This window comes from Pseudochaenichthys georgianus, chromosome 22, assembly GCF_902827115.2.
Source record: "Pseudochaenichthys georgianus chromosome 22, fPseGeo1.2, whole genome shotgun sequence".
In the NCBI taxonomy this organism is placed as follows: Eukaryota; Metazoa; Chordata; class Actinopteri; order Perciformes; family Channichthyidae; genus Pseudochaenichthys; species Pseudochaenichthys georgianus.
This window is the reverse complement of record NC_047524.1, coordinates 22954021-22966044: the sequence shown is the minus strand read 5'-3', so window position 1 is coordinate 22966044 and position 12024 is coordinate 22954021. Positions and strand designations below refer to the sequence as shown.

The window sequence follows — 12024 nt, the reverse complement described above, 5'->3', positions numbered from 1 at the left end:
CCTCATTGGAGGATAATGCAGCCAATGAAATAATATTCTTCTCTCCACAATCCCACACTCCAGAGGTCAAGAGCGATCAAATTATCCCTCTGTGCTGTTGTGTTTGACTGCTTTACATGAGTCACCAAGGCAACCAGTAGATTAAATCACTGAAGCATGGTTACTTTAATTCACAGAAGCTGTCGGTTAGTCTGGCATCCAGACTCTTTAGAGGGGAAAAAGCTATCTTCTTGCACAGTGGGCATGCTGATGAAACTGCTGATTGGGTTTCTATTTAAAAAGTCACAGGTTTTGCCTCTGCATTGTCAGAGGAAACCGAGCCATATGGGATTTATTTTATTTTATTCTCAACAGTGTGGGAAAAAGAAAAGGAGTGTGTTGGCCTGCTTCCTGTACCATGTAGTGGACTTGTAGCAGACATGCATTGCTGCGTCTCTGCTGTGTTGCATCATAATACCTTTACCTTATGGAAAGTGTGTTAATGCACCACTAGCATCACAATGAATCCTACTGTCAGTCACACTGAGAGTTCATGAACGCACTGTCTGTGCCCCGAGTCAGCACTTTGCTGCCTGCGTGTGTCCTGCGCACCTGAGCCGTGAGATTAGCCACGCTGATCATGCAAGCTTTTATTATCCAGGTTAACGTATTGCAACATGACAGCTGAGTGACGCTCAGGGGGAGGAAACAATGGAGGGCAAGGGCAAGAAAGAAGGAGAAAGTAAAAGTGTCAAAGGAAAACACAATGATTATTGTGAGATCTGAAAATGCTGACTCAGGCAGTCTCTGTTCCGCTGACTTTTTCCCTGCTTTTTATTTTGAAAAAACGAACTCAATAACACTGCAATTGATTCATTTTAGGGTTAGGGTCTACCGTTTTTTACATCTTTTTTTTATTCTCCACAAAACTGTTGAGGACAATAGCTCTGACCTCCCTTAACATTTCTGAAGGCTTAATCATTTTTACATAATAAATACAAATATGTTATAATAATAATCATAATAATAGTGACATAATTTTGACTTTTTTCCGATTTTTTACAAACAAAACAATCGATCAATTAACAAAGAAAATAATCAGCAGATTATTGCATAATGGTCAAAAATCCTTAGTTGCTGTCCTATACAAAATAGCTTTAATATGAGCTGTACTTCAACTGGCACAACAGTAAAATCATGTGTTTACATTAATGCTTAAGTTATAATAATAAAACATATAATTGAATTATCACGAGAGATATTTTTGCATTTACTACTTTTACCCTAACTGTCCTTAATAAGTACATGTACCTAATTATACTTTTTCACGTTAACATTTTCATTGCAGGACAAGTATTTTTATTTTGTAATATTAGTAGTCTACTTATTTATAAGATATGAATGTGTCCTCCTCCACTGATGGCACCAACTGAAAACCTTTTTTATTGCATTATTTTTCGCAATTTTTTAGACAAAGTAGTTTTTTCTTTACCAAATGTATTCAACATAATGCTGCAACTATCTGTACCATGCATGTGTCACCAAACCTTCATTTTCATATAGACATATTTTTGACATTACTCTCTACGTCTTTGACTGCCTTTCAAATTCAGACGGGTTCTTGAAAGCAGCATTAGGGCCATCGACCCATCTGACGTCACGGACACCTGTAGCGCGTCAGGTCAGCCTCTCTGTCCATCAGATCCGCTGCTAATATATTCTACTTGGAGCTGATTCCTTCTGATGTGAGATGAGGCTCGCGACCTGCAGATCATCCCAGGTCAGCCCCTCAGCTTTTTAATAAATCCCTGAATCTGTCACTAACAACATCCGTGAGACGAATGACAAATTGGAGCAGCACCGTCTGACTGACAGGCATCACTGAACGCTGTGTGTTCCAATGTGTGCGTGATATCTCATTGTGTAGCCTAGGCCTACTTAAAAAACTAAATTGGACTCATACGGGAACAGAACCTGTCACAGTGCCATACCTTGCCAGCCCCAAATTGACGCCGATGGGCGCATCTCAAACGATATTACGGCATTAATTATAGGACTATGGCAGATTAGATTTCCCCCAAGCTATTTAGATGAAACTGTGTCGCTTAGCAACACCGTCGCGGGTGAAGAGCGTGTGTCGTTGGCTCCATGATAAACATTAATCATGAATTAATATCATTCAAATTGTTGAACATCTGGGTGCTTTCAGAAGCTTTCCACACAGATCACAGGTCAAAAGGCAATGCAGCGAAAATGACACCCACTTTGGAAAGGGTGACATATTGGAGGAACTGGAGTAGTGTAATTGACGTGGTCACCTCATAAACCCCCCCGCAGATGATTTCCCCTCGACACAACTTCCCCCTTCTGAAACTTTTTTGATGGAGCTACTCTTTCTGGCACACAGTTTTAAGAGAGCTCAATGTAACCAGTTAGGCTATACAGATTAAAATAGGAACCATGGCAGATTGGATTATGCTTAATACGCCATTTCATATCGTGTGTCACATTCCGGGCGCCGTGCCCTTGTTTATACGCTGCGTCCGAGTTACAATTAGCCCACATTTCACTGAGATTCCTTTGAAGCTGTTATTATTATTATTAGTAGTAGTAGTAGTAGTAGGCCTAGTAATAACATTAATCTAAACCTGAGCAGTGGGCCACGTTAATTTGACCATCTGCATGGTCTTGCTGCCATCCTTTTGCACGCTCTCCAATTGACGCACAAATAACACACAGACGCAATTGTGCATAATTGTCCATGTCCAATCATTTTCATTGGTCTTTATTAACAGGGACGGATAAAAGGCGGTGGATTTGAGCTCGCGAGACTTAAACAGATGAAATAACGCTGTCTGCTCTTATTAGGAATTGTATGATGATGACAAATGTCGAATTCTGGAGCAAAACAACTGTTGCTTTTACTGCTTTAAACTCACTCTTACTACGTGAGTGTACATGTTTGTTGCGACTTTAACCAATCGTGTGTCCAAGTGCTCATTATCCTCACACTTAAAGCTTTGAAATCAGTAACCGGACCGAGACCCGCGCGCTCAGAGCTCCGGAGTCCGAAGTGCAGCGCGCGAGGGGAGGGAATCCCTCCAGTGTCTGACGCTTCCTTTACCAAGGAAACCCACACGCGCTCTCTGACGCAACTGTCCATTTTAGAAAACATGCGTCAATGGACCGAAGCAAGTCAGACAAATCGTGAACTCCGCAGCAGGCACTGACGTTCGAAACGAAAAAATAAACCTCCCCGCAAATATCCGAGCTACTTCTCCCGCATCCCTCTCCTCCTTTATATCTCCAGTGTGCTCCGCGCGAGGCGGTCACAGCGGAACTTTTCTTTTTCACTGCCTTATCCGGACACGACCCCTCCCCGCGCACAAGTCGCAACGCCCAGGCTGTGACGTAGGCTCTTTCGTTGGTGTTGAAAAGCCGTTGCAGTTCTTCATAGTGCCATTGAAGTGAGTCATCTGTAGGAAGTGTGGTAAAAAGGAAAAGAGAAAAAAAAGTTAGAACTGTTCCGTAAACAGCACAGAGCTCAGATAGAGTAGCGAAGTATTCCGCAGATTAGCGACTGTTAACCTGCGTGAGTCACTCTTAATACAGGCTCACTTGTCTCAACTGGATTTGACTTTAGGTTCAAGTTTGCGCACCTGAGAGAATTTATAGCGTAGTTTACCTGAATAAAAATAAGAAACAGGAAGCGCAGGAGAAAATATCTAAATAGCAATATCTGAACGATGTTGTAGGTGAGTTTAGAGGAGCACCTATTTCCAACTATTCTCTGGATATCCCAAATTAACAACAAGTCAGAGGATTTTTTTCTTCTTCTGTTGGTGCCTTTTTTCTGCGAGGATTTAAAAAAAGGGAGGGTTTCAGATTCAAACAGTCTGCTGAAATCTTCCCTCCTCCCTGGACCATGTACCAGGACTACTCCGGGAACTACGACACGTCGTCCCGCGGCAGCAGCACCTCTCCGGCCCAACAGGAGTCCTTCACGAGCGGCAGCAGCACGATCGGAAGTCCGATCTCTACCTCAAGCTACCAGGTACCAGCAGGAAACACCGCGACATTACCTGAACATGATAACCTAGCCTTTAATACGGTGTAAAGTGCGAAACATCTTATCCTACAGGTTGTATGTGAATTTGTTTTTTCCGCGTTTATAGATTGTAATTGCATACTCTTGGGGGGAAAACGTTTGAACCCAATGACATCGGTGACTCAACAAATACAACACTCGATGTATTCACAAGTATGTTGGACTCATTATCTATTAAATCTACCTTAAGCTTATCTAGTAGGCTACCGGGTGATGCACCTTTGGTTACATATATAATGTGCGCACTGGCATGGCGCGCGATAAAGGGCACAGAAATGTAGATTTTGCACAAATACATATTATTTCCTTATTTTCCATTAAACACGACTTCTATACGTAAAGGTTAGATGTGATTTGGTGTAACGAGACGAATTGAATGTGATGTCCTCTCATCTCTCATATCCGTGCGCAAAACTGTCATATTTGTGGGATTGTTGCGCGTTGGAAACCGTATTTTACGCAGATAATAGTTATGATAATTCCTGTAGAACATGCCATATCTTCAGCTATTTACACAGCAATGTACTGGGTAAAGATGGAGCCTAAGGAGAAGGCAACAGGCGAGTACTGCCACATACAGGCATTGACACAGGGGTGATGATCCATGTTGGAAAGCACCAAAGACGATTACTTTATCAAAATGTGTTAAGTTGACATTTGTGGCAGATGTTTATGTTATTGGACTCTGAAATGAAATGGTTTAGATTGTAGTCTTTTTTTAGACGGTCTCGCTGCACATGGCACAGACCGGGAGCGCAGGGCAATGAAAAGCCTGCATTTCCAAACCAAAAAAATGAAAACGCATTAGTGATATACACCGTACATACTGATATTCTACTGTGTATGTGACGCTATGAGGACGCCATGCCTATATTTCCATACATATTTGGTTATAAATCCGGGAAGAGGAGGTTGCTTCCTCGCAAACAACTCTTGCGTAGAGAGCATTTCTGTGGAAAAACTTCGTCAAGCTCACGCAACATTTTACGGTTAACGACTTTTGGCCCCTATCCATCATGGCTCCGGTTCCCTGTAATCTCACACTGGCTGCCTGTTTCCTATTAAAGCGGGCAGGAACATGACCTCTTTATTAGGACATCAAAACAAATTCAGATTGTATTAGACAGATATATCGTGTCAGATCAGGAGTTATACACTGGGTCTTCCCTATAACGACTCGAGGAATGTTCCCTTACACACTACTGCATACAATATATCACTTTATGTTTTAATGGGATTTTTTAATAGGTTTTTTGCTCTTATCGTGAAGCTAAACTTGCCAAAAGATTCCGCTCTCATAAGTCTGGCTAAGTGTCTGGCTTTACAGCTGGCTGCTTCACCCCCCCCCCCCCCCCCCCCTTTACTGGAACTCACCGCGTTCCTCATGTGCTTAACATATCCCATACACAATGAGTCACCAGATAAACAAAGTTCCAATGGACTGCAGGGATATCCGACGGATAGTCGGGAATATGGGTGCGTAATTTACGCACACAGACAGAGAAGCAGCCCGTTTGTTTTTGGACTCTTAAGGCATGAAGTAACATGATCTGACATGTTATTGGTGATTATGACTATAGTTAGCTAACATATGCATGTCAATTCTAGATATATTTCATCTTCTAAAAGGATTTTATCCTTAATTTAAGGGGCTTGTGCCAAAATTATTATCTTGTCCTCAGACCAGAAATAGTTTGGGTTTAGACATACCCCAGATCAAGAAATAAATATTGTTTTTGGTTGACTCAAAGTTGATTCCAACTTCTACATTTATTACATTTTTATCAGATCCCGTAAAATTCCATCTGGAAATGTTCTCCATCTGGACAACGAAAGTTAAATGCATCCATATGACCCATTACATAGTGTGTCTATGAAGTCCACAGTAACATGTATGTAATCTCACCTGCCAGTCCAGACGTGTGTAGCTCTCGCAGTATTTGTCTCATGTTATAGTAAAGTGAGATGCAGCGGACACCTTGGGCTTTCCCACATGATTCACAGCATGTGTCACTGTTCCACTCCAGGGGTTACGAACGCAGTGCTTTGCCCATGTGGATTGAATCATTACTACCAGCTCGTAATGTGGAAAGTGTGTGAATTTGATAATGGTGGGTGGTGTGTGTGTCTGTGATTGTGCTGTTGGCAGAACGATGCAGGGCTCGTACACAGAAACTAAGATGCTTATGAGATTATGCGTTGACTCCTACTGGAAAACCTCCTTAAATGTGCTCATGCTCATGAAATGTCTCTTTTTTCTGCTCCTTTTCTAGAAGTACAGGGTCGACATGCCCGGCTCTAACAGTGCCTTCATCCCCACCATCAATGCAATCACCACCAGCCAGGACCTGCAGTGGATGGTGCAGCCCACCGTCATCACCTCCATGTCCAACCCGTACTCCCGCTCCCACCCGTACGGCCATCACATGCCCAACGGCCCGGGGATGCTGGGACACAACACGTTGGCCCGGCCCGGGGTCATCCGCTCCATCGGGGACGCCAGGGGCCGACGCAAGAGAGATGAACAGGTGAGGGGCCCGGGCTGATACAATGGGGGTCACAGGACTACAAAGACACCACTATAGGGGGATTTTTCGGTTTTAATAAAACATTAATAAAGCTACATTTTCCATAGCTGTTTTAAGGGTTTGTCTAAAAATAAAGCATCCATTATCTTTTTCTGGAACACTTTCTATGATTCCCTTGTCTATATGCATTATAAACTCACTATCATCTGCTCAAGGCATTGTGTAATATATTTACAAACACTCATATATATTCAATATTCACAACATATTATAGAGCATTTGAATGACTTATAAGGTCAATTATCATAATATTTGATATCTCCTCTCATACATTGACTTTATTTGCAAGGAATCGTAGTGTCTTATTATTGTCATAATTATTCCACATAATGTTTTTTATACATTTAAATATGATTAGAATTGTTTCTAACTGTTGTTCTTTGCTTGAAGAAAAACAATCCCCACATTAATGCATTATACAAATAGTATTGTAACAACTATGGATATTACAATTCAATAACATCAGTACAGAAAAAAGTAAATGAGTGACCAGCAATTATTATAAAGTTTATGATGCTTTACCTAATAAGTCTTTATAAAATACTTTATAATATGTCCTAATTATTGTTGTAAATAAGTGCTTATCTATACAGTGCTAATGGCAGATTATAATGCATCATAGTCATGGGTGTCATAGAAATTCCTGGAACATTTCCATTATAAATCATATTTATTCAACATTGAGTTAATTTATCAGGCCAATGAATTCTACATCATGGTATCATTACTGTCCTCAGTCAGCCCCTGTGTATACTGCTGCTCTCCGCTTCATATTGATCATGGTGGTGCATGCCTGTCAGACAGCGTATTTGACCTGCCGTGTTCCTTCTGCTGCCCTCAGCTCACCCCGGAGGAAGAGGAGAAACGGAGAGTAAGGCGTGAGAGGAATAAGTTAGCCGCCGCCAAATGCCGCAATCGCAGACGGGAGCTCACAGACATGCTGCAAGGGGTGAGCAAAACAAGCGCACTAAACAACCACGAGTCAGTTTTGTTTCTGAAGCAACTAAACTCGCATTCTCCCTGTTTCTCTGCCAAATTTGCCATGCGTATAGTTGACGTATAAATAAAAAGGAGATGTTTATTCACACAGAGAAGTCACACTAGTGCATAAGTTTGGCAGGAGTCCAGACTTTTTTTTTCTGATGAGTGATTGATCTCCACACCTAAATGTACAACCTTGCATTACTGGTTTGACTCCGGCTGTGTCTCTGACAGGCGATGAAAAGCTGTTTGTCTCTGCCCGCTGCAGACAGAGGTAGGGCTGTCTCGCAGCATCTAAATGGACTCATTAGCCGAATTACAGTGAGGTTGAGCTTGTCAGGCCTTAAAAAAAACCCAGGAAAGGAATTTGCTGTCGGCAGCTGTCTGCATGAATGAAGGACGTTTTGTAAAAAGGGGCCAATTGCTTGTCTCACAACCCTACATACAGACATGCTGCGTGCACTTATACAAACAGCCATTGCTCCGAGGGAAAAAAAACACCTTTCCGTCTTCTCACGGATGTTTAAAATAAAAATTCCCAATAAGGAAGTGTCGCTTCCAAGTGAAAATAAAAAGCAGTATTCATAAACTGTAAAACTCTTTGATTTACTGATATCCTTTATTTACAAGTGTGGTACAGGCTCCTTGCAAACACTTCCTCATACCTTTGCCCATGAGTCAAAGTTCTCAGACAGCATGTCAGCTTATCTTCTTCTGCCAAGCGGCTTTTAAGGGATCTGTCTTTGTCTTGTTCCGTGACACATTAATGACACGCTACTGATGCAGATTATATCTCCGAGACACAAACAACGCACAGTCATTATGGGAAACTCGAATTCCAGCAGAAGGCTTCCAGATTAAGTGTCTGAATTGTCCATGACAAGTTGTTAGTTTTGCTTTTATTGTCTGTGTGTGAGTAAAACTCTAGCAAACAAACAGTGCCCTCTTTTGGTTGCTTTGGAGAAACACTCATACATCTGACTGCCTGGTTGTTGAACATCTTTTGCAGCCTTGATCACAATGTATTGGGATTAAGTCTCTGAACATTTGTAAAAACCTATTGTTGCAATATTCGCTTTTATCAATTTATAACTATCCTGCTTATACCCTAGGGCAGGCACATTCAATATATTTTTAAGGGCCCGATTGAAGTCCCAAAGGACGTCTGACCTTTAAAGCTAGGAATATAAACGTGTAAACATTGCACATTTTTAATCTTGAAATAAGTGGTAGTTGTTGTTTTTTTGTTTTTTTATTAGTGATTATCCTAAATTCCCTCTGTTTAAACAGCCTGGGTAAAACCTAAAAATATAATTTCTTTATATAACAAATATTATTAATCCCACGCTATATATCATATACTCAGAGTGTTAGCAGAGGATATTGTTTTATAAAAGTTAAACTAGGAATTTAAAGGGAAAACAATGGACTTCTATTCGTATTGAAATATTTGTTTAGATATTTAGAGAGAGAAAGGGTCAGACTGATATTTATAAAGGGTCACCAATAGAAAAGTCCTGGCCTATGGAATAAACTACTAAAAAGTTCCCCACCGAAAATAAAAAATAAACATTAGAGTGAATACTGAACCATATGTCCTCTTCTCCTCGCAGGAGACTGAGAAGCTGGAGGAGGAGAAAGCCGACTTGCAGAAGGAGATCGAGGGCCTGCAGAAGGAGAAGGACAAGCTGGAGTTCATGCTGGTCGCCCACAACCCCGTGTGCAAGGTCTCCATCGACGATTGCCACCCGTCGTCGGGGCACCAGCAGCACTCGCATCACCAGCAGTGCGCCCCCCTCCCGCTGACCATGCGCTCCAACATGGGCCCCCGGGCTCATAACAATCACGTGGTAGTGAAGCAGGAGCCGGACGACCATGTGGACAAGCCCCAGCGCTCCGTCATCAAGCCCATCTGCCTGGGCGGAGGCGTCATCAGCGGAGGCATGTATTGCACAGATGGAGACAGCCTGAACACGCCGGTGGTGGGGGCGTCCACCCCGGCCGCCACGCCCAACGCGCCCAGCCTCATATTCACCTACCCGAGCATGCTGGAACCCGAGAGCCCCTCGCCCTCCTCCGAGTCCTGCTCCAAGGCCCACCGGCGGAGCAGCAGCAGCGGGGATCAGTCCTCAGACTCCCTCAACTCCCCCACCCTCCTGGCCCTCTGAGCGGGGGGGTTTTGCTCGGCTCAGCTGAGAAACAAACACTGTGGCTGACGGCAACATGAGAATCAACTGGCGCCCCTCCTCCCCCCTTTCAGTGTCTTTTAAAGACCCATAAGCACATTCAAAAGTCCAGACCAAGATGACCATGTGAGCCGTTCTCCGCATGGATTCCCACAAGGGCTACGCCACGTGTTTCTTCTTTTTTTGCTTCGCTGTAAAAAAAAAATATATTTGTAAAAAGTGTGTGCATCAACCCCATAAAAGTGTCATCTCTTTGCCATTTCAACTCCAGAGTGTCGGCTTGTTTACTGGGAAGACGAAAATAAAGAAGGACTTGCCTAAATCTCGGAATCGTGAGAGCGCGTTCGTAATATATTTTTTTGAAAATGTTTAAAAAGCCATGTGTCCGACACTTGCACTCTGCCAAGACGAATCAATAAATCACTAAACGAGGTCAGTGTTCCACTGGAATTTCTACTTGAGGAGAGAAAGAGACTTCCTCTCATCTCCTTTTCCATTTAGATTTGTCAGTTCGTAACTTGGACCTTGATTCAGGAATCACTACTTAGTGTGTACACATTTCTGACGCTATATCCATCTTTTTATTGTATTTATGGCCTGTGCTGATAACATTTGACATAGTGTTTTGTTGAGACATTGTCCTCTCCTTAATCTGCCTGTAGAAAAGCAAAACGGTCATCCTCACGGTGGCCAAAGCCCTCCTCAGTGTTGCAAAGGATACGAGCCAACTTTCAATCAATGAACAGTTCTTCAATACTCTTCTATACCTTCTATGTTGCCATGGTGGCTTGACTTTACAGTATTGGTGTGCTTTTCCTCAGTGATTCTGTACCTGAACTTTGCAACCTGTTAATGGCAAAGTGTATGTGATTGACATTGATGTCAGGGATATCTCTTATGTGTAGTAGAACCCCATCGTGAAGAACGTTGCACATTGTGTCACATCCAGAACGTCTCTGAACGAACCCCTCCTACGCTGGATTCTTTCTGACCTTGTTTCTGTGTTTCTCTAAATAAAAGGTCTTACCTATTTTTCAACACCGCCTCTCAGGGCAGGTCAGGTTTCAAAAAGCCAAAAAAGTTGTGTTTGATACATCCTGTAATTCGTCCGTCTTTGTCTGAAAGGAGGGTTTTTTGCTCAAATCGAAAAAAGCCACTGTGGTCTAGACTGTCGCCAGCTGCCAATGATGTCAACCCTGTTTATACTGTGTTTGTAAATCTGTCACTTTTAGTAAAGAAATTATGTTTAAATTTAAGTCAGATGTGCTGATTTACGGGTGTATGAACATATGCCAACATCGAGGTACTCTGTGGAGACTTAGTGGAAGCCGTGTTGGCTTTAAACAAACGGGCCAGACGTGGTTCACTTTTTGAAAAAAAGGAAGGGAAAAATAGGAAAACTCTTTTTACAGCTGGCCTGGGATGAAAGAGGGGACACCTTTTGAAGTTCTATGAAGCACTTCTTTTTCATTATTTTGTATTACGTGTGTGTATCTCAAAGGGATGAGGGTTTTCAAAACTGTGCACTGAGAAAGACGCAACAGCGATATTTGGGACTTTTTTTGTTTACTTCAAACATTCCTAATGAATTTAATGTCAAGGGTCAAATGGGGGTGTCATATTTTCCAATCCTTTTTGTTATCAGATGATTAAAAGTTGTGGATGGAAGAATTTTGTTGTGCTGGATGCAGAAAACGGACTTTGCAATTCAATACAAGCTGCTGCTACATGGGAAAGATCGGCTGTTTATCTTTTTGATGGGTTTAACATCGCACGGATGTGGAATATTTGTTCCCGTATGATGACTAAAAGAGGTGAAAAGATAACCAAAAACATTACTGTTAATGTCTGTACGTTGAAATATTCTGGACACACATAGGAAAGCCATTGACTGTAGATCTGCTGTACATATTATCTACTGTCTGTCGCCTGTTTTCAACTACTATTACTTCTTTTCCAAATGCTTTAACTGTTCAAAATGATTCAAAATTAATTAAAAAAAACAGCAATATGTATAGCAGTGTTTGTTAATTTAAATGAATAATAATAAAAAAATAATAATTTTCAACCTGAAATTGTTTTTTTTCGTTCATGGGAATGCACTTTCAGCTTAGAAAATACACTTTTTTGGTTATTCCTATTGTGTTTTAATTCAGTCCTCTTGTTCTTGATATAACCATCC

The 12024-nt window shown here is 41.9% G+C and overlaps 1 protein-coding gene across 2 annotated transcripts; it reads left to right on the top strand.

Moving 5' to 3' along the window:
• The first annotated feature begins 3425 nt into the window (after positions 1-3425).
• On the top strand, positions 3426-11910 carry fosl2 (FOS like 2, AP-1 transcription factor subunit). 2 transcript variants are annotated; one of them, XM_034111391.2, is made up of 5 exons: positions 3950-4033; positions 4155-4240; positions 6361-6615; positions 7517-7624; positions 9270-11910. In XM_034111391.2, the coding sequence occupies exons 2-5, from the start codon at positions 4196-4198 to the stop codon at positions 9822-9824; spliced, it is 963 nt and encodes a 320-aa protein (XP_033967282.1). In that variant the 5' UTR covers positions 3950-4033; positions 4155-4195; the 3' UTR covers positions 9825-11910. The 2 variants fall into 2 exon arrangements, with proteins under 2 accessions (XP_033967281.1, XP_033967282.1); XM_034111390.2 differs by lacking the exon at positions 4155-4240 and having other exon boundaries at positions 3426-4033.
• Positions 11911-12024: the final 114 nt, after the last annotated feature.